The 23,146-nt window shown below is 37.1% G+C and overlaps 1 protein-coding gene across 3 annotated transcripts in view; it reads right to left on the bottom strand.

Annotated features, from left to right (window-relative positions):
- Positions 1-23,146, bottom strand: part of NCOA2 (nuclear receptor coactivator 2) — a 187,007-nt gene that overhangs the window by 46,194 nt on the left and 117,667 nt on the right. For all 3 annotated transcript variants that reach the window (XM_021543382.3, XM_021543379.3, XM_021543378.3), the window contains exon 6: positions 3,104-3,207. In XM_021543382.3, coding sequence (XP_021399057.1) covers positions 3,104-3,207 — 104 coding nt within the window. The remainder of the gene's footprint in view (positions 1-3,103; positions 3,208-23,146) is intronic.

Here is a 23,146-nt window from a genome sequence, read left to right as displayed (position 1 = left end):
ACATCTTGGCTGGACTTGGATCTGGGCCATCTGCTGTACTCAGACCAGCTTGCAGTGGGAGGTAGGAACACACAACCTCCAGAGGTTCTTCCCAAACTTAAGTTAGATAATGATTCTGCACCAGGGGAAGATCAGTGAAAGCACAATGCAAGCGGAGCAGCTGAACCAATGGCTGACAAACACTTTCTTTGTTCTATTTTAAAATTAAAACATAATAAAACCCACAAATAAATGTATATGCGTATACTTTCCCTGACTGCCTCTAAATTAAGATAAACTAGGTCTTTATTTTCTCCTGTTGGCACAAATTCTAATCTCTGTCATTGTTTTTTATCATTGCCTTCTTTTTGTTTCCAATAATTCTTGGTTCCTCCTGTTGATTCGCTTTCTTTGTGAGCTCCATCCTTTATATGTACTTTCTTAACATTCGCTACATTTCCTACAGAGTAATATTTATTTTAACTAACAAGGATTTACCAATTAGTTAATAAATTGAGGCTCTAGTATAATTTTCAGCATAATAATTTATAGTATAATGATCAGTATCTCTGCTTTGGATTAGTGTCTTAGGCTGCATTTTGCCACCATTTAAAGCCAGTGTGAGCATAGCCTGTTTGATTTGGTACTTCCTACATCACAACAGCAACCTGTACTGTGTGAGGCTATGAAGAGTTGGAGCAGAGAGCTGAACTGGCTGAAAATTAATCAAAGAAAGAAAGATGCTAGCCACATCAGTCTCCAGCTGGCCAACCATAGAAGCCACAGTATTTAGAGCTGGCAGAAGAGTGTGGGTTTGGCTGAAGCATCCTGCTTGGCAGCTGTCGACACATTAATTCAGAGGGGCTGCAAAACCAAAGCTACCATAGATGTTTATTGGAGTCCTAAGGAGAAAACTTTCAAAGGTGGAGAGAGCAAACAAGAGATTATGAGAGTTACTGGCATCCCACAATAATCTTCAGTTTTCCCTACTGCTTCCTAGAGTGGCAACTTGTTTGGCAAAGGAGTGCTCTCTGTGCTGCTCCCTCACAGCTGCTTCTTGAATTGATCACAGACGTGGCCATCTGGGCTTAGAGTAACAAAGGGCCTTATATTTCAGTCTCTCATTTCTATTCTCTTAAGAAAATAATCTTGAAGGTAAGCAGCAGCATGCTTTTGAGAAGTTAGTGCACCAAGACACGTGAATATTTTAGAAGCCTCCACTTTTGCAGTAATTTCTTACTTCTGTTCCCAGATGTGAGCCACCACAATCAAAAACTTTTCTTCAGAGCTATTGGGAAAATGGGTGAACGAATAATGGACAGTATGATGGAAGAGAAGAAAACAGATATTTTAGATTTATATATTGGAACAGAAAATACATTTGTGTTGAGATGTTGTCATCTCTCTCTTGACTATATTTCCACACTTCCTTCACATATACTTTATGCTTTAAGCAAGAAATATGTTAAAATATTCCTCAGAGGCAGCTGCCTGATGAATTGTACTCACTGTCTTCAGCTGGAAGCACTAATTATTTTGAGGATTCTTCAGTTTTATTCTTTAATAAAAACATACAATTACATTTCTAAACCAAATCAACTAATAAACTGCTCATCAGCATTGCAATTTTTATTATTATTTGGCAGAGAAAAGGTAGGGTTTTTTTTTAAGAGGTTGTATAAAAGGGTTCTGTAAAGATTAAATAACTGAATTGCATTTCCTTAAGGTGATAAAGACATAAAGAAAGTATCTGTACTCTTTCCACAGCAAATATAGAACAACTTTCAGTCCTTTTTAACTTTCCTGGTGCAAAAGGACCATGGCTCATTAATTTCCACAATGTTTCATTGTTCATATGCAAAGGAAAAAGAAACTAAATTAAATGGAACAACAGAATAAATGTGTGATTTTAGATGCCATGTTTGCTGCAGTAGCCAATCACACAAGATAAGCCAGGAAAAATATAATCTTATTCTTATTTTCCTTGTGATTAAAACAGGTCCTTACAATTAAATTAATAGAAAATTAAAGATAAATTTTAACATAGCAGTGTAACAGATGAATGCATAACCTTGTTTAATAGCAAAAACAACAACATTCAATTCAGTATGCATAATAAATATTAAATTAAATAAATAAATTTCTTACCCCCGCTTTTCAAAGAACAATGCCTCCAACGTGTCTAATCTTGTTTTGCAGTGTGAATTTGGAGCTTTTATTTCATGCACAGAATAGAAAACTATGTCTTCATTTGACCAATTGTGAAAAATAAAGCAGATACTTAAAACTGTTATACAGGCATCCAGAAATGACAGAATAATTATGCTTCTGCCAAAGCTGGTTCCTTTACCTTGATTCAGAGTTTGTGTTTTATGTTACCTAAAGTTACATTTATTCTTCCCTACAGATAAAGTCCACAGTCAGAACAGGATGGGAATAAACAGTCTTCAAGTGAGTTTAAGCAGATAAAGCAGTAGTACATGTAACATAAGGACCCCTGGTAACCTACGTACCCAACATAACTGCTAACACACATTTGGAAGCTAGGTTTGAATCATACAACCTTTTGGGGTATCAAAATAACAGCTAAAATCAGACAGAAATATTAACTGAACAAACTGAAATACACATCTTGAAAACCTCTCCTAGATTACTTTCATATTTTAGAGGGAAGAGTCCTGCTTCAAGCGCTGAAATGATAAAATACTAAAGCAGTATAGCAATGACATGCAATTTTAGAGCAATATTATTCATCTGTATACTACAGTATATAGAAGTCAATGGCTAAGTGCAACAGGTCTTCCACAGCTGTTGTGGTTCAGAAAAATAAAACATGCACAAGCAGACACCCAAGACTTGCTATCAGCTGAAGCCCCTCAAGCTGTCTTTGTTACAAAGAAGCAGAACTCTCAGTGCCTCTCCCTGCTTCAAGTTAAAGAGTTTCATCACTGAATGCAAGAGAAATAAATACGCTGCTTGTTCTTTAATGACATAATCCCAAGTATCCACGATGGCTTGTCTCTCTTGATCATTCCTTTACAGTGACCTCTGACTACACCTTTTCATTTCATTCATCCTAGGAGGAGCAGAACTGCCCTAAATACAGGGATTTTGTGCTCTTTACCTCAAGCATCATTGGTCCAAGTGCATCCTTGTCGATGACACTCTGACCTGTAGACGATACATCTGCTTTTTGCACTTCATCTTCATTAGCTGCTGCTGCTTTTTCTGCAAGAGAAAATAGCGTATGTTAAGTGACAGCAGACTGATCTCACACCAAGAGCCCACAGAGTATTGAGAAGGGCTGCTGTGAAATGCTTACAGTGCAACAGTTCTGAAAATGAGATTAGACAGTCTCCCATAATGATTCAACGGAAGCATAGCTAGCCTATTTGCTTCTCAGCTTTCAGGGCTTATGACACAAATGAAATAATTTCTCATGTTTCTCTGCTAGACATTTCACCAAACTACAGAGCCTAACCCTGGGCAAGGACAAGGGCTCTTTATGAAGGTGCAGTGGGCAAAAACTAGGATCAAGGTGTAGTCAGACTGATCTAAAAGAGGACGCAAAGCTTACAGCTGCAGAGCTTTTCCATGACCGCTATATTTAGAAGGAAAAACATAAGTCCACAATCTACGGTTTCAGTACTGAGAAACAGCGGCCTCAGTTCTGCTCCCATGTCTCCACCCATATTCTTACTATCACGTAATTTTCATACCGCCTTGTTTACCAATATATTATTAGAACTACATAAAATTTCAAGTGCTGCATTTGAAAATTACAGGCAAGAAAATAATGATTTCAGGTTCCTGCAACATAATGCCATACGTTAAAATGTGTTGTATACAGCATTGCAGGTTATACCCAACTCCACATGTAAGGGATATTCACAGAACTTTCAAACCTAGAAGGTTTATAATTCCTATCAAGTAATTAATTCTATTAATTTTTCTATTTCAATAATTATATTTTTGTTTAAGGATTAATTAATAAAATAAATACAGCTACTATGTAAAATATATATTCTAATGCACATTGTAGATTAATGAAACTAGTTACTTTTTGTTGTTAGTTCTATACTCAAAACATTATTTTACTATTTTTCAAGCAGCAGTTATGTAAAAGCTAGAGCCATCCTGCAATCTAGAATATTAAAAAAAAATTAGAAATTTCTTATTTTTTAGTATGACACAATAGATTATTTTACTAAACATTAAAGCACACTGAAATTATAACAAGAATTTATGTCTTCATAGAAGAACATTCATTGCAGGAATTACTGAAAGTACCATGTGCAGATGGAACAAAGGGCCTTTGGAAAATCACTGAAAGTGAAAATTAAAGCATCAGTCATGCAAATTAAAATGTATCCAAGTTTACAGTATTTTCCACTATCTGTAGAGCTGCAATAGTGCAAATAAAGTTATTCTGAATTTCCTTGGGATAGGTTTTAAGGTCAGTGTGAATATGTGCTGCTCAGACATAGAGTAAAGAAGCTGCTTTTGTGAAGCCCTGGGTGTTCTCCTGTCAGCGATCACCCACTGGCAATAAGGCTTTGGTCATTTGAGCTGTCTCATCCTAGATTTCTATGGTTTCTTGCTTTCATGAAAAGACTCACAAAAAATTTAGCTGTCTTCTTAGGTGTTATACACTATATAACACCACTGTGAATAAAGATTTAGCAAATTGCTCTCAAGATGGAGTTGCAGCAAATGGACTAATTTTAAATCACTCTGATTAGCATAATATGATAGAAATAAATTCACTAGAAATAACTATTAACATTTCCTCTGCCACTTGAACTCATGAGGCCATAAAATTAGTATCTCTGGTCTAGACTAGGGGTGGGATTTTATTTTTTTCCTTACCTTTCTTGTTTTGGCAAAAAGCAGAAATTAGGTGTAACAGAAAAACAATTGAACAATCCTTCCCATGCTACAACACAGTGGAGTTGGCACCATATGATATACGAAACTGAAAACATGTTCTAAAAATTCTAAAAGAACTCTAAAAATAGAGTTGAGCTTTTAATAAAGCCAGTGATGATATCTGTTTCCCATCTGTTCCTGCTAACATAAAGTGATCTCTTATTTTCACACTGCAAAATATTAGAATGGACAGGGATATCAGCTTCTTGCTCTTATTTGACCACTGCTCCAGCCATTGATACCATCTTGATTATGGGAGAACATGGGATTATTCTCTATGAGCCAGAAATGGAGGGGCTGCGGATATGATCCCACGAAAGCGTGAAAGCACATTAATTACAGTTTCCTCATGTCACCAGTTTACAGATTACTTTTACTGATTATTTTTTGCATAATATGAAATATTTGCTGCTGATTTTTTCATTCTTATAAACATGGATTTTATACATTGATAAAAATTGTTTTGTTTATACAAAGGAAAAAGAGGACATTTAAAATTGTTATAATAGTAATCAACACAGAAGCTGCAATACCAGGTCAATCCAAGGATCTTTCAAACCTCACATTCAGTTCCTGAGAGTCTCTGCTTTCCTCTCCACTTCTCTCTTTTCTCCATTTTGATTGTTTGACCCCTGACTGCTTCTGCTTCATCACCAGCTGTCCCTCACAACCATTTGACTTCTTAATTTTCTTTTCCCTTTTACACCCTTTTCCTCAGAGAGACCAACATCTTTGTAGAATCAATAAACTCAGTGCTTTCTCAAGGAAAAAGTGTAATGAACGGAGAAAATATGAAAATTCTATTTATACTCGAATGTTACTACCCTCTTTTCCCAGAGATGGTGACAATGTACTACTCATGAACTACTACTACTCCATGTTCACTACTCATGAACTTTGGCTAGGCACTCTGAAAAGCAGTATAAATCACAAGTGCTCCAAAATTATTGACTTCCTAATTGGATCTGTAGCTTACTTGGGTAAAAATTCAAGTATCTGGAGAGCTTAGAAGAGGCTACACCTCCAGGCCACAAGCCACACTTAAATTTAAGTGGCATTGTATAGGACACCTAGGCCTCAGACAGCCTCTGAGTAGGACCAGCTGTAATTCACGTCACTTTTGTAAACTGCACCTACTAATAACGTTCAACTATGCAATAAATTATCCATTTTTGACTGAATTACAAAGCCCCTCGTGTAGACTTTATCAGCACATACAAGACAACTAAGTGTGAATCCTGTCAGCAGTGTCATCCTGACAGTCAGTCATGGGGAATGTCTTGAAATGCAAATCTCTCCATCAGCAATACAGCACATAGGGCTAATTGACAACAAAAATTTGTTACAGAAAGGCTGGAAAAAAAACAGTGATTGATACATGAATTTCTAATGCTGACAAAATAATGCATTATCACAAATCAGTATTCTTTGTTTTTTTAACAGTTCCAGCTTCTGGTGTTAAGTAATGGTGCAAAAATGTAAAGTTTACTTTCCCTTTTTTACTTCTATCTTTTTTAAGTTCATGGGAGCCCAACAAAGAAATCAAAAGCACAGAGAGTTTATAATTGCTACACTAGATTAATGATCTTTAAATGTCATGGCTTAGGAAAATAGCTGTAAAGGCCCAACCTCGCAAAGCCTCTCAGAACCCTGTTTTTCCAGCCTCATGAGAATCATTAGTGTTACCCTCTGACTAACCACAGACACTAGATTTTGCCACTGCAGCCACACGGAGAGGGGAGCTGGTTCCCTGACCTCACAGCTTCCAGTGATGTCTCCTGCCAGGACAGTTCTGCCCCTGTTAAATGTTAGCCAAGTGTTACTGGGTATCCTACAGGCACGGTGGCCAAAGGGCAGCACAGGAAGAGTGTGGACAGGGAAATTCAGCCTTCTGCTGGAAGTGAGCAGGATGGAAAGGCAATTCCCATGGCTTCATCTCCATACAGGGAATTCTGCACTGGAGAAGGTGCATTGAATTAGAAACTGGTCCCATCCTTATGAATATAGCTACCAGGGATCAAGCATATTTTATCTGAATTACAGTAGTATAAACTTGATGCACATTAAATAATTATTAGCTCTGCTCAATTAAGAGTTTAGCCTAGAGAGAGAAAAAAAATTAAATAAAATACAAGTACCCCTGAGAGAGATACTACAAAGAATATATACATCCAATTATGTAGTATTTTAGTGATGTGTGTAATTTAGACTTTAAACTGTGGGTATGTTTACAATTGCATAAGCAGTATTATACTAAAATACATATTAATATTTTCAATTGGGCATCTTCCTAGTGATCATAAACTGTATTTACTTTTCTACATTTAACATACAGAATAAAGAAGGGGAAAAAAGCCCTCTAAATATTTTCTGACAAATTTATGAGTGGGAAGCCTCAAGCTTTATTCAAAGCTCATTCCAGATTCTGAAAGCAAACCTTTGTGAAATCACATTAGTTTAACAGAAATTCATAAGTCAGAGAAATAGAAGCCAAAAGCAATAGTTGGAAGTCTCCTGCTACATTTTAGCTTAGCAAGCCCTCTTGTTTTTCCATCCTCCCAACTAAAGCTATGTCAGTTCTCTCTGCATTTCTGACAGCAGACTCAGAAGTGTTACTGACGGGCATCACCTTCTCTTGGTTGTGTTTCAAACCCTACTTTCCTACAGGTGGGCAGGCAGGACCAGCTGAACCACTCAAAAAGCTCCCTTTGTCTGTATCCAAGCTCTGCTCCAACTTCCTTAAGGAAACCTGCTACAGAAATATTTCCCCCTTCGTGCTCTCTGTGAAACCAAAATGCATTTTTGAATTAAAAGAGGAAAACTTAGCCTCTGCAGAAATTTCAAAAAGATGAAGCATAACTTGAAAGAGAAAATTTGCATCAACACAGATTTAGCCTGTTTTTCACTGGAGCAACATTTAAGGTTCTTCACAGAACAAGAAGAGCACAAAAGAGATGCTGGTGAAATGGTGGGCAGGGAAGAACCCATGCTCTAAAAGCCACCAAAGGAAAAGGTCAAGCAAAAAAAAAAAACAACCTGGTAACAGACAAATTCAAGTTTATTATATGAGACTGTTTAAAACAGGCTTCCCAGATGCCTGTGTCTTTGTAATTTTCTGGAATCACTATTGAAATGCCACACATCTCAAATCACATACTCTTTTGTACAATAGGTAAAAAAAATATAAACAAAGAGATTTGCAATAAGTGACACCAGAAAGCTCAGCTCTGCACTCTTCAAAAAATCCCATACAAATCAAGATCCTTATAACAGTAACAGGAACATCACTTGAAAGTGAATGTAAATACTATACAAAGTTTAAACATGCAATTTAATTTTACACTGGAACTACCTTGAAAACAACTTGAAAACAACTTATCTTCTCCAGTCTTGGTATGTATTAGCTAATTATTCTTGTCTTGACTAATTCATGTATCTACGTTTGCCCTGCATGATCCTTCTGAATTGCTGTGCAAAAAAAACATCCAAATGATCAAGAAAAATGCAGAAGTATCTAATTGTCCAAAGATAAGGGTAGATACAGTACCAAAAACTAATGCTAACATATAATAGAACGTACACTTAGCAAAGGCTATATTTTGGTAATGTATTTGGTAATGTGAGTAGTTTTGAATTACTACACGTGATGAAGTAAAGCAGTGAAGAACGTGCAAGTTATTTTGATGCTTGGTTAACCACAGGGAAAGCAGCTCTGCCTTGTAGCTGTGTAATTCAAAGCACTACAATCCACGGCTCACTTGAAACTTGATATCCCCATGCACGTCCTTACCCAGTTCCCATTGCCTCAATACAAGTTGTTTTTATTCCGTGAAAGCAAGCAATTTTTCAAAACACCAGAGCCTAAGAAACAGCAACTATTTCAGCAATCAATTTTAACACCAGCTTATCCCATCCTTGTGAATAAAGTTAGCTACTATTTTAGGGAAGTGATTATATAGTGAGGTTGTTCTTTCATCACACAGCACACATCTGTCCAGAGCAAAGAAGCTCTTAGACTCTTGAATACATATTTTCCCCCAGAAACTATAGATCAAGTCTTACAGGAAAAACTATGCGACATCTCAGGAAGGTTTCAGGAGGTAAAACAAGGGAGAATTATGCATCTGCACTGAACTAAAATTAGAAAAGCTGCCATATGGCTCTGTGAAGCCAGCAGCACGTTCTTATTCATTAGGAAGCATTCTGCTAACATAAAAACACAAGGCCTTCCTGTGCTCTCCAAATGTGTTTATCTTTTCAACATTAATGCATGATATATCATCAGGCTGCTGAAATCTCCTGCAGTGCATATTAAAAAAGCACAGCTGCACTTTTTCTCAGCACGTTTATTCACTGCGAGCACAGCTTTGCCCACCTCCCTAACACAGCCCGGCTCCCCTCCGGTTGGAAAGAGCTGCACTCCCACTGCACGCTCACCTGCCCAACTCATCTCCCGTGCTCTGTTCTGCTCATCACATCCACATGGCTTAGCTTCATATTTACTACTGCTGGTGGAAGCACACTTAAATGGTAAATGACCCTAGGGCTTGAGCTAAAAGCCCTTGGAAAGCTGTAAGTGAAATTACTCGCTCAGGAGTAACAGTACTTACAACATTGCGGTTTCTTTTTTCCAGTGCAAGCTGCTCTAACTGGTGCAGCTGCTCTCCTATCCCACACATACCTGCCCCACCTTCCAATGGCAAAGAAGCATCACTAGGGCACTAACTCTAGGGAAAGCTTCATATTCTCACAAAACCATCAAATATAGGTAAACATTTGTGCAGCTTTACAAGCTTTGAGTGAAGTCCCACTCTTAGAAAATTCAGTAACAGTAGCCAGCATATAAAATTTTCATGGACACTGAAAGGAAAACTGAAGCACTGAAAACCCATGATGGATTTAGGAATAGCATCAAATGGAAGTAGTAACACCTAAAATTAATACTAGTTTTGTCTCTTAATAATTTTAACATTACGCCATCATTCTTTTCTTGTACAAATCAGCATTTTTGTCACTCAATACACCTTCTGTAAGAAGTACTGCCTGAGAAATAATTGCCCCCAGCTCAGTTAAACTGGAACAAGGACAAAAATAATGAAATTCAACTTACCAAGGATAATATTTAACTGCTTGAGAGAAAGAAGCCTATTATCTCTGTATTTATTTTTTGCTAAATAATTTAATAAGTCTTTTACTACCTTTTCCTTGGTTTCTTCCTCCCTCTCATTTTGCTGTCTTTGCTTTCACCAACATCTATGACCTCTTTTCCTTCTCATTGTTACAAAACTCAATAATCTGCTTCTTGGAAGTGAGGAAAAAGACAGGGGCAGCAGTGGAAGTGCCCACTCCTTCCTGCCCTGGCCCCAGGATCCAGTTGTCTCCAAGTCCCATGAGTTGGAGTACTGCAGTGCTGCATTCCTGGCACATGGCAGCACTCAGAGCAGCAAGGCAGAATACACATAAATAAATACAAATCCATAAATACACTTAAATAACGTATACGAAGATTGCTAACTCTTGGATATAACAGTAACAGCTAAGAGTGATGTTATTCACAGAAACAGCATTATTTACAGAGCTTCATACCTACTATCTGCAGATTTATCTACTTAATGCTGGGGAAGAGATTATTCTTACCTGTTATTACCCTCGAAGGTCCCTAGTCTCTGGTAAGTTAAGGACTGGGGACTGAAGTAAAACCCAGAGTTACAACCTTCTCTCTGCTGCTGCTCAAACAAAGACTAAAGCGTCCTATCCAGGACCCCAATTCCTCAATGGCTTGATCCATCCCCAGCACACAATAAAAATATAAAACAATGCAGCAGTTAAAATAAATTCTTTGGTGGTATTATTTCTAGTATTTTTATTTATCAGTAAAGACACAGAAGGACAACTGCTATATTACCCTTCAAGTGAAATCTAAACTAAGACTGAAAGGAACCCTGACTCCAGAAACTAGTTTTCACCCCATGCCTCATTTAAATTTGTGGTGATGTGTCAACTACCACATTGTGAGTGGAAAGCTGTTTTTCATCTCTGGAACATGAAATAACGCTTCCACTGTGACCATCACCTGTTGAATCCCTGGACATGCTGCAACATTAACCTTTTCCAGTAAGTTTTCAGAAAGGTGAAAAGGAATACAACTGGGTATTTTACTCCTGCAAAATTTTTAGACCTGTCTTATTATTAAAATATTTGAGTATATTCAACATATGCTTTTATATGAAATAAAATGTTTTGCTTAACTTCCAGTCAGAGAAATTAAATGTAGATGTATATATTCCTGTGTTTTAAAGATACTATCTTTTCCCCAAAAAGACCACTAACATTATCTTTCTAGTGTATAGTGACTGATTAGGGAAATAGCTAAATAAATTAATCATCAAAGGTGCCTGGCCCAGGAAATTTCCTTCTCAAATGGCCAAAATCCAGGATGATGCTGATAATTTATAATTTTCACTGATTTTAAAATGCATTTTTAAATGCAGTAGTTTGGGGCTCTGTTTTTGCATTTACATTTCCTAAGAATGTCTAGTAACCAGTATAATCACAAATATCTGATTGATTGCAGTGTCATTTACAATATTTAATAAACGCCTAAAATGCAGTACTCAAACAATAAAGGAGTACACGTGTTAGATTAAGTACATTGGCTGTCAGTGCCTTACCCCAAAATACCCTCAATTTAATCAGTCACTTATTATTCTGTGCTAGAATCAGATAAGCAGATTCAAATATATGTATCTGTAGCTGTATACACAAGCACATCCAGGAAACGGTTTTGCATCTGTTGCTATTTACATGATTTCAAAACACTCACGTAAACTACTCAACTGTGCATGATAACAAATGCTGCACAGCCATCAGCACTGACTTAAAATCTGTTACATTAATATGGCTGCATTTCAAAAGAAAGAGCCAAGCTAACTGACCTCTGCACCGAAATATTAGATACAAATATTTGGCATCACTTCATTTAACAAAGTAATTATTTTCTTTGGTATGTGCTGAATTAGGACAGAAAATTTTACTGTATTTCTTGGCATTTGCAATTTTGTAAGTGTTAGATATTTACCAAATGAGTAACCTCATCTTATTTTGATAATCCATCTCTCAAAACAGTATTAATATGAATGTCTAAATGGTGGGAGTCCAATGTTCTTTAACACTTTGGCTGAGCTAATGTTTTCAAAGACAAGAAACATGGCAGAATCTGATAATTTTGTTCAAAACAGGGCTCCACCATGGTCTCAGAAAGAATATATTGCTTTTACAAATGTTAACAGCCCTCTAATTGGTTCTCTGACACCAGCCAGATTTTGAAAATCAAGATATAACGGTTAACACTCTTTAGACTAAAATCTGCAGATGCAGTTGCCAAGCTAATTAAACTTCTGGGTTTCCAAAACTTAGGCCAAAATAACATGCTAGAGAGGAGTATTAATCTAGCCAGACTCTATTTCTTGAAGCCTAACTCTTCTGTACTCAACCAGCTGTTAAAAGGAAACAGATGACTCCCTTTCTTCGAATGCCACATCGCCATGATTACAAAATATCTGTCTTATTTTAGGATGCTGATAATAAATCTTTGTGACACACCAGATCATCCACAACAACAGGCAAAGATCTTTCTGCTTTTATAAATTGCCATTGACAACTGCGTAAGTTTTAAAGAGACTTAATGCGGTCCACAAAAACGAAATATGATGGATCATGGGCTCCCCAGGAAAGGAGTTTCCATAATAAAATGTAGGCCAAAATGGAGCACAGGTAATTGAAGACAGCTAAGGAAGAACAGAAACAGCTTTAATTTAATGTGTCCATGTTAACATGGATTACAGGGCTCCTACTGTTTCTAATAGTCCAGATTACGGTAGATAAATCTTTTGCAAAAAAGCTCTAAATCATTAAGGACAAGTAAAGTTTTCTTCTGTAACAGCCCAGTGTTCAGAAATAGAAGCTTGGGCCCCTCTCCTTACTTGTCTAACCCACCATCACAGGCCTCAGCCAAATTTTCAAGGCAATTTAGAAACAGAAACTTTCCCATTACTGAAAGGAAAGCAGATGGAAAAACAAAACCTTCTTAGAAGAAACTGTTTATTTCTGCATGTTAGTTATTTAAAGAGATTTTTTTAAATCCAAGTCCTTTAGAAAATTGTGTTTTAAGATAAATTTCATGTATTTCAACAGTGGCTACATTACTTCAATTACATGATGAATACAGCATTTCTGTGGGAAGAAAGGTAATGATTATTAGCCTGAATTGCTTAAAATATTCTCTAAAATTAAGAGATCTTTTTTCATTAACCTAGAAAAATCTTGCCTTATCATGTTGCTATCATTTACATCCAAAGTCACTTTTAACCTCAATTGTATTAATTTATTCCGTCACATATTAATTAGTAGACGTTTTAAAACATCTGCTAATAGCACTGATAGTTACAAATGGGCTCCCTTCAACAGACTGAACCATACTTAAAGCTTAATTAATTAGGCCCTCCCATTTCTGTTTCTCTAACTCAGATTCATGAAGCAGGGAAGTCTGAAATATGTCAGTATAATCCATAAACAGAAAAATGATTAAACACTAATGGTATTGTTTCCTCTCTTTTCTCAATGAGCTTTATCAGTTCTCTTCTGAGGAGAAACTTGGAGCTGTTTTAACAGTTCCCCAAAAGTTCTCCATGGGCAACTATGAGCTCAGTGGAAAGGACGCTCCATGTTGTGCCAGTGGGTGCTGCCTAGCCAGCTCTGTAGTCTTGCTGCTCTTCCCAGCCCCAAACTCCTGACATGGCACAGGCTGGGAGTAAGGGGCCCTTGCTGGGCAATCATCACCCTGAAAATACTGAACACATATAGCTTTAACCAGGAACTGTTGAAGATTATGGTCTGCCTCCAGCCGTGTCCCTCCCTGGCAGGAAGGCCAGTAACGCAGGCTTGCAGCCAAGCCTGAGCATTACATCAGAAGTGATAATCCAGAACATTTTCCTCCAGTCTCCAATTTACTTATTTGCCTGCAAGAAGGAATATGGGCGCCTGCTCCTCATTTTACATTTTACCCGTTAGAACACCAACAGGTGAGACCTTTTACATAACAGCTATTAATTCCACAGCATTATGTGCTCATCTCCGCCTAAACACTTAAGAATACTGGGGCCAAAGTCCTTATTAAATAAACCAACCAACTAACCCAACAAAAATCCCCACAAAAAACAATAGAAGAAACCATACCCCTTCCTTTGGAAAGCATTTAAGCGGTTGAGATAAAGGATATATGTTCCTTGTCTGAGCTTCCAAGAAAGAACAAGTGGCAATACCCATGACCATCACATAGCTCAGGGAAAGGAAGAGTATTCTTGCACCATAATTCACAATGACCCTGAGAAAGCCAATATCCTCCCTCAGTTATATTTAATAAAAGTTTTACAGACTGGCTTCTCTGCCTGTATCGCTGATATAAAAAGGTAATGGGAAAAAAGCTTACTGGGCATTTTTACATTTTAGATTGCCAACTGCAAACACATAATTATATTTTGAACATTAACTACAGTGGCCTGACAATCTGTACTGAAATGTTCACTTAAAATCAGCACCTCTTGCAGATAGACAGATGGTGGCTCAACTTTCAAGCTCAATAGTAATCACAATAATCCTTGATTTTTATCAGTGTAACAGTCAGTGATTCATTAGTAACTTTTGTCACATTCCCTGAACTATTTGATGATTTCTTACTGCAGCAACTAAAAGTAAAAACATTATCAGAAGAATGATAGTGAATGGAATAAAACTGTCACAGGTTTGGTGTTGCTGGTCGTAAAATTATGGCTAAGGCCACCCTAAAGGCAAGAGACAGCAGGACTGGGGAAAGTGTGAAAAAAAAAAAAAAAAAACAAACCAAAAAACAAAACCACAGGACAACTGCTGTAAAGAAAACCATGCAGACTTGAAAATATAACTCTTAAAAAAACAGAGGGAAATTTGAAAATACAAAGAAAATCCATTTGATAAAAAATGCCATTTTTGACAATTAGTGACAAGGAGCATTGCATTCAGAGGAGTCAGTGGGGCTATTAAGAAACAACTAAAGACAGAAAAAAGCCCCCAAACATTCAAATCTTTTCTTCAACCCAAGACAGTGAAAGAACCAAGACAGGAAGAATTTTTAAAAAATACCTTGATATTTTTTCCACCAAACATCAAAATAAACAAACCAAGAAAAATCTAAATGAGGGTCCCTATGAATTTTCCAATCTATATTTAGAAATTACGACCTTGATATCTTTTCCTCCCTTTTTTTTTTTTAGATTTCCAAGTAGATTAAATGCTATATTTAAACACTTCCTCTCCACTGCTGAATACAGGTTCACACCTAATTTGTCTCTGGAAGTAATCTCCCTCAGAAGAATCATGGGAATTGCAGGTTGTTCCAAGTCTTTCTAGGAAATTGTGTCTCAGGAGAAGAAGTACCAGTATAAGGCTAGTGCTCTTCATTATTACGTATCTTAAGACGACAAGGGACCATTCTAACTGCCTAGCCAGCTCTCTGTCACACATCCCAAAATATTTCACCAGCTCCTGCATCATGACAAGAACTTTCACTGAATAATTTGAAGAACATTCAGACTTCTTTGGGAGGGCTGACAGAACTTACCAATTCCTTCATTAAGTTGCTCCCAATTTCAGTTAACTTCCATTAACAATCTGCCCCTTCTGCATGAGTTGGTCACAAACTCCAGCTGTATCCTGCCTTTGTGTGCTGGAGTCCTCTGTGGCAGGCACACTATGGAGCTCCACTCTGGTTCATGCCAGTGAGCAAAGCAAGGTGCACATGAATTTCTGCTCTGAGACGACTTGGGCCTCAGTGAAGGGATGTACGACACGGCTGCTTCTTCCAAAGAAGCATGTGGATACTCATTCAGATAACATGGACATATCTGAAGCACCTCCAGTTATGGAGCATCTACTTAATGGATTTCTGATTTATGGAGTTATCCACTTTAGCAGAATTTAAATTTATGTACTTTTCTGTCTCCCCTTTCTGATATTTGCTCTGATCTTGTGCAAGTTAAAGAAGGGGAGTATGTGTGTATTTAAGTGTGCAGGAAATATATTAAGAGTACCCCTTGTCTTGTAAAATACACAGAGATGTGCCAACACCCCATAATGATGAAAGGAAACAGAAATCATGTAGGTATTGACTGTCTAGTCATTTGTCTGATGGCATTCACTATGAGCTCAACAATGTTCATGACAGAGCAAGCAACTGATCATTTGCCATGTGTGGGAATCCAGGGCTTCCCTCTGGCTGCCTTGGAAGGCCTGGGACCCTGGAAGGGGGTCAGGAACCCCCCTGTAGAGATCCCCAAGAGACACTGTCTCTGATCTCTGTCTATGGAAAAGAGTTTTCAATCTTACAGGATGAATTACAAACTCTGAGTGTTTGATATGAGTAATAATTAGTGTGGCATGGGTGCAAAAATACAGTTTTAGGTTTCTAGATTAGGGGTTCAAAGGGGACAAGATGGAGGAAATTGCATGTGTCCTGTCCTTTTTCTCCTTCTTCATGCCCTCCACGTTTCACTGTAGCGTTGGCATTTTTCTATTGGTTCAGGCTGGGAACACACTGTTCAACGTAGATGATAGATTATTGTACATTATTGTAAATATAGCACACATAGTTTCTGGTATATAATGTTTGTAACATCCCACTGAAGGCAGAGCCCCACATGCTGCCCTGCAGGACAGACCTGTGGCAGGGCAGCAGAACATGTTAGAGATAAGCAAGAATAAACAACCTTGAAAACCAGCACAGACGAATTATGACTTCTTCTTTGGCAACAGGGCAGAAAGACAGAGACTTTTTGCAATTTCAGAATCATCAATACCACAGATTCCGATACCATGTCACCCTTCAATCTTCCGTCTGTGATTTTCCCCCAGTTGCCCAATGAAGCTGAAAGATGAAGTAGTAATATCAGTCTTACTGTTTTTCATATCCTTGCTGATTTCACATTCAAGGACCCCTATTTCCAACCAACTGTCCATACACAGAATGTTTTACAGCAATAACAAAATGCATGACTTAGAACAGATGCAATTATTTTGGTTCTAGTTTGAACACAGAGAAGCCTTTGATCAATGCTTCTTCAATGTGCTGTAAATCCCTGGGTTTTCAGGATTCAAACATGGTATGAAAGGCATTGTACCCTATTGTGAGTAAATATTATATTATTGCTTTTCAAGCTGCAATCTTTAAAAAGAAAAGATAAAAGCTGTGTAACAAAAGCTAGATTCCTTAAAATAGATGATCTTTTTTTGACTGAAGTATCATCACTATTCACGGTGAATTAATTTGCTATTCCATAAATTAAGCTGCAGACAGAGAGCCAAGGTAACATGAAGCCTCCTTCATTTACTTGCTTTATGTGCTGCTGAGATTAAGACGTTGCATTCACTAACCTAAAGCACACAGCAAGATTTGGTGTTCTACAGTCAGCACCTTTTACACTGCAAACCATCCAGCAACAAGGGACTAAAACCACTATCATTAGAACTCAAATCAGAAGGCTACAATTGCTCTAACACTTAAGCTCAGCATTTATTTCTTTGCATCTAAACTCAGCCTTTGTTTCTGACCACACCTCTAAAGACAGAACAGCTGATGAGAAACACTATACTCAAAAGCTTGGTCCATATTGTGGAGGGATGGATGTCAGCCTATATTTCTGATTTTATTTTTCCCTCAAATAAAAATGCTAAATGAATTTATTATATTTACAGTTCATAAAAGATTACATGATAAACTGCAAAAAAGAAAACCATGAACAAACCTGAAAAGTTTTAAAGTTTAAAGTGCTCAGTGACAATTTAAATGCAGCCTGAGAACAATACACTCACCAAGGAGGCAGCCTCCAAAACCCAAAATTTCAAGAAGAGATGTCTCCATCTCTCTTAGGCAAGACATTTTTACTACAATCCAAGTAGTACATAGGCCATAATATGATCATTACATATTAGAATAACTAAACCAAATCTTTAAAGAAGATATTCCTGTAAAGAACAAAGAGGGAACACTTGACAATATCCCCTAAGAAGGTTAAATATAGAAGAAGCAGCTCAGTCCCTTATAGTATTCCCCAGCACTGGTGTTACAGATCACAATCTCTTACAGCACAATCATCTCTGCAGCTATATAATACAAAGTAAACAGCCATATTCTGCTACTTTTAAACGTTTTTTTTTTCTTTTGTACATTTAGAATTTATAAAAGAAAACCAAAGAAAAAAAAACCAAAGACCAAAGAAAAGTGAAATATGTCCCCCCCAAAATAAGTAGGATGTAAAACAAACAAGAAAGTTTTCCCGTAGCACTCGCCAGTAATGACTATTTCTACATGACAAGGACCAGTACCTCCACAGCTAGGAGTAACATTCAGTTTCTCTTAAATTTTGACCCATAACTTGAAGTCAAAGCTTAGATTTTTGGTCTAAAACTTCAAGCAAATTATCTCTGGCATGGAAGTAATCCATCACTGACTAAGCTGAAGCCCCTGGTCAAGAGCAATGTCTTGTTACATGAAACCATCATGTGAAACCCTGCAATGCCCAACAACATCAGGACAGCTGTGGGCACTGGCCCTTACCTCCATCATGGTTGGTGCACTTGGACCTGTGTGGGAGTGGGGCCCCAGCAAGGACCCAGGGTGAGACAGATCCTCTCTAACAGGCCACTCAAAAACACTGCTCAGGATCACCACACAACTGCAGAAATGCTACTGTCACAGTTAGGGAGGAAATGGAAAGTCATGAGCAGGAGGAGGGCAGGGATGGTGAAACCAGGGCTTTTCAACAGCTGATTTATTTTCCACAGGTTACTTTGCAGCCTGAACACTTGGTCATTTTTATCTGTCTTCTTGAAGCAAGAGAATCATAGAATCACAGATTGGCTTGAGTTGGAAGAGAGCTTTAAAGATCACTTAGTCCACCCCTCCTGCCATGAGCAGGGACATCTTTCACCAGACCAAGCCGCTCAAAGCCCCATCCCATCTGGATCTGAGCACTTCCTTGGATGGTGTGTCCACAACTTCTCTGGGAAACCTGCTCCAGTGCCTCATTACCCTCACAATAAAGAACTTCTTCCATGGAAGAAGGCTGTAAGGAAGAAGTCCAATCTAATTCTATCCTCTTTCTGCTCAAAACCACTGCCTTGTGTTCTGGCACTACAGGCCTCAGTAAGAAGTCTCTCTCTGTCTTTCTTGTAAGCCTTCTTTACATATTGAGAGGCTGCAATAAGGCCTCCCCAGAGCCTTCTCCACTCCATGCTGAACAACCCCCCCCCCCCCCCCCCTTATCCCAGTGTGGACACAGTTATATGTCATAAAGCATCTTCAGCTACTTATTCAGTAAGTAATATTAATTACATTATAACACTGCCTCCACAGGAGAATATTAGTATCATTAAAATGCCTTAACTTATATGTAGATAAGGTCTAAGCTAAGTATTCTGCATGATACACAACTCCAGTAAAATAAGCAAACACCAGGAATCTTCCCATTGCTGGGTCTGCTGGCCAGTGACTACTTTTGACCAGATGCAGAAAAGAAACTGATTGTCTGCATTACCTAAAATCACTTTAAATTCTTCAGTGAATCAGTAGCTCTCTGGAGTCATGCAAGTAGTAAAGTCAACATAAACTGTGTATTTAGCCAGAAAGCCTTACAATGTATAGAGGAAGATCAAAGACACTGTCAATGTATCAGTCTTAGTTGTAGGCAGGGGAGACAACAAAGCAAATTCAGTAATAGTTGTTGTTTTGGGTTTTTTTGCTTTTGTTGTTTTTTTTGTTTGTTTTGTTTTGTTTTTTTTTGTAAATGCTCTGTATAAATTCCTTGACTTCAAGCACGAAATTCTGTGATGCTTAATTCCGTCATAAAATCCTATCAGACTGAAAATACAGTATATACAAATAGCGATAGCCATGTAGAATTCCTTCAAAAAGATTCAAAAATTATTATAAAATTTAAATAACTCATCTTAAATATGATTAATATAAAATGTAATTACAGTAAAATTGACCCAGTAAAGCATTTGCAAAACAAAAACCAACAAACAAAACACAAGTCTGCATATGCTCTCTTGCCTTAATATTCTGATTTTACAAGATATTTATGCACATAGCTTTGAACCTTTAAGTAGTTCCACTGACTTAACAGAGATTACTCATCTGCTTAAAGTTAGGCAGTTGCTTAAATACCTTGTGAAATATGAGTCTAAATTCAGATCTGATAAATTCAAAGTAGCAGCAGCCAAAGCAACACCTCATTACAGCGTTAAGACCATGCTGCTTTCTTTTAGCAAGTGATTTTACTTGCATGCTGGTGCTGGAGGCTACAATACACTATCTGCTGGAGTGCCCCTGTGATTACACAGTACTGCTACAAGGAAGCAAAAACTGGTTTTGCTATCAAATGTGAAACCAGAAAAAAGATAAATATGATTAACAACAAGCCTTCTTTTAAAGTTCATACAGGTTTCCATGCATGTCTCTCTTCATCAAGTACTTCTCCCTCTCCCAACACTATTTTGCTTTCACATGGCAATTCATTCTGTCCAAGGCCTGTCTTTTAACACTATTCTGAAAACAAGACCTGTTTCACAACTCAGAAGTGTACATTAACAGCTAGACTAGTAATTACCACCAAATATTCCTTCTCTGAACCACTGAAAAGCTGATCTACAGAACACAAAACCTCTTCAGAAACTAGTGACACATGAAAACTGGACTCTGCAGGAAAATGGAAGTGACACAGAATCATATTTGAGGATACTTTACCACAGTAAATTATATCCCACTGTATGTGAATCTAAATAAGACAGGTGGATGCCATCTTTAAAAAAAAGGTTACAGAAGACAGAAAGGCTTGGAGAATAGAAGGGGAGAAATAAGAGATGGAGAACTGGAGTTTAATAAAAGGAATCAGGGGACTTGAAAAAAAAAAACAAACAACCCCCTGTTTTGCACTTTTATCAGGACACATTCCTCAGCACTCCAACCAAAGAGGTCAGAGGAGACTTTCTGCAGAAACTGCTGAAGAAGCTTAAGGTGATCTTCAGTATCCTCTGTACCTACTGCATTGCTGATATTCAGACAGAAGCACAACTAGATAATAAAGAAAAAAGCACAACTAGATAATAAAGAAAAAAGCACAACTAGATAATGAAGAAAAGGAAGTTTAAAAGTCTAAAGCAGGATTTGTTCAAACAGTGAAATGAGACAAATAGTCTCTGCTTTAAAAGACGACTTATTTGCCTGCTGAGACTGGGGCCAGCATAACAGATAAAAGGAGCTGCAAACTAAGGGCAAGGGTTTAATTTTTATACCCAAAAGAAGAAAACAAACAAGCAAACAAACTAAACCAAAAGAAAACAAAAAAAACACCACAAAACCCTGAAATAAAACCCAGCAAAAGAGAGACAAAGCAATCAAAAAATAAGGACAAAAACCCCACTACCATAATGAGGGGAGGAGTCAGGCTGGTGACAAGAGCAAAGGAAAATGATTACTCTTGGAATAAAATTAAATGAAATTGATGTGAAACAGTTCAACTAATGGTCTACTAAGGAAGAAGAAAATTCAGATTACTTTTGTTTACTGTCAGAGTTGTTGTCTTCAGATATGAGAAAACATTTTCAGCAGTACTTATATGACATAAGTTAGTATCTTAAGTGCTGAAGTTGCTTCTTAAAATAAGACAGGATCCTAAAATCAATCAGACACTATTTCACTAAGCATATTTCCTAAGCACAATCAAATGGCTTTATAGTTCCTTGGACGTCTGGCATATAAAGGAATGTTTGTTCCCAATGGTCTTTAACTTGCCTAACACAAGCTTTTTAAATTAAGCACGTGCAAATCAGAACTTACTTGCCTGCACACATTATGAACGTATCTGCAACATATATGGCCATTACGCTTTCCAAGAAACTTAACACAGACTGCAAACTACAGGAGAGCTTACACTTTAATGACCATGTAACACAACAGTTCCAAATTACTTTTATGTTATAAATAAAAAACTGAATTAATGTTCTCCAAAGTACTTGAAACACAACTCTCAAATCCCCAATAGAGATACCCACATAAGATTTACAAGAATACAACTTCAGTTTCATCTTCACGCTATAATCACAATTTTTCATCTCCTCTGGACATTCACAAAATCTCCATCCATCAATAATAAGATAAAAGTCCTCAGCAGAAAATTAAGCTTTTGTAAAATAACTTGTCATCACTTTCCCAAGTACTAAAACCATTTCAAAACCCAGATTAAAACTTCATGCAATGGTTACATCTTCCAAATATCTTGAATTCTTTTAATGAATTTAGCTTTACACATGCATTTATAACTTGCCTTCAAATTGTAATAAACAGAATCTCTAACATACCACAACTTAGGAATCTTTGAAGTATATACTGTGAGAAACGATATAAAGATAACAGATAAAGTATTCCAAGTATATATTTGCATATAAAATAGATCAGGGTAACATTATACTAGATTATATAGTATTATTAAAGATCTATTAATTTTTCAGTTACCAGCCCAGCTAGCTTGACATGGGAAACAAATATCTGCATTTCATCCTTCCTTGTTCTCACTCCTAGAACCTAGAATAAAGTTTCCCTGACAAATCTCAATAGAAGCTATAAAACTTGTTGCTCTTAGTGGCTTTACAAGGTATTTATAACTGACTGTGCTTTTGTAAGCAACTAGACCTTCATGTGCAATTAGAATTTTTAGTATTTATTTCAAAGAAACAACCTCTTTACTAAAAGTTCTAAATAATAAAACTGTAAATTAAGTTATCACTAATTTAATCTAATCTGCTTTGGAAGAAATGCAGAGCAGACCCACTGTGTGATCACTAAGACATCTTAATTTGTCCATGTCAGTGCAGAATTACTGAAGAGCTTCAAGATGTTAATTTAGTTTTGTCCTACAAGTATTCTGCATAACACTAGAAGTCAACAAAACAACTGTAAGAAAACATTATTTTTAACCTTAAGTCTCATGGCACTTCATGCAAGTATGGCATTATTTTAATGACTTTTGTTTTAGAAATAGATAATGCAAGTTTTGATACTTGTCGAGTGTTATAACAGGTCTTTACAGTGGAAGACCAATCAGGAAGATTCGGAACAAGCCAAAAGTTAGTACATTTAAATTATGAGCAT

This window comes from Lonchura striata, chromosome 1, assembly GCF_046129695.1.
Source record: "Lonchura striata isolate bLonStr1 chromosome 1, bLonStr1.mat, whole genome shotgun sequence".
NCBI lineage: Eukaryota > Metazoa > Chordata > Aves > Passeriformes > Estrildidae > Lonchura > Lonchura striata.
This window is presented reverse-complemented; position numbering and strand designations above follow the sequence as displayed.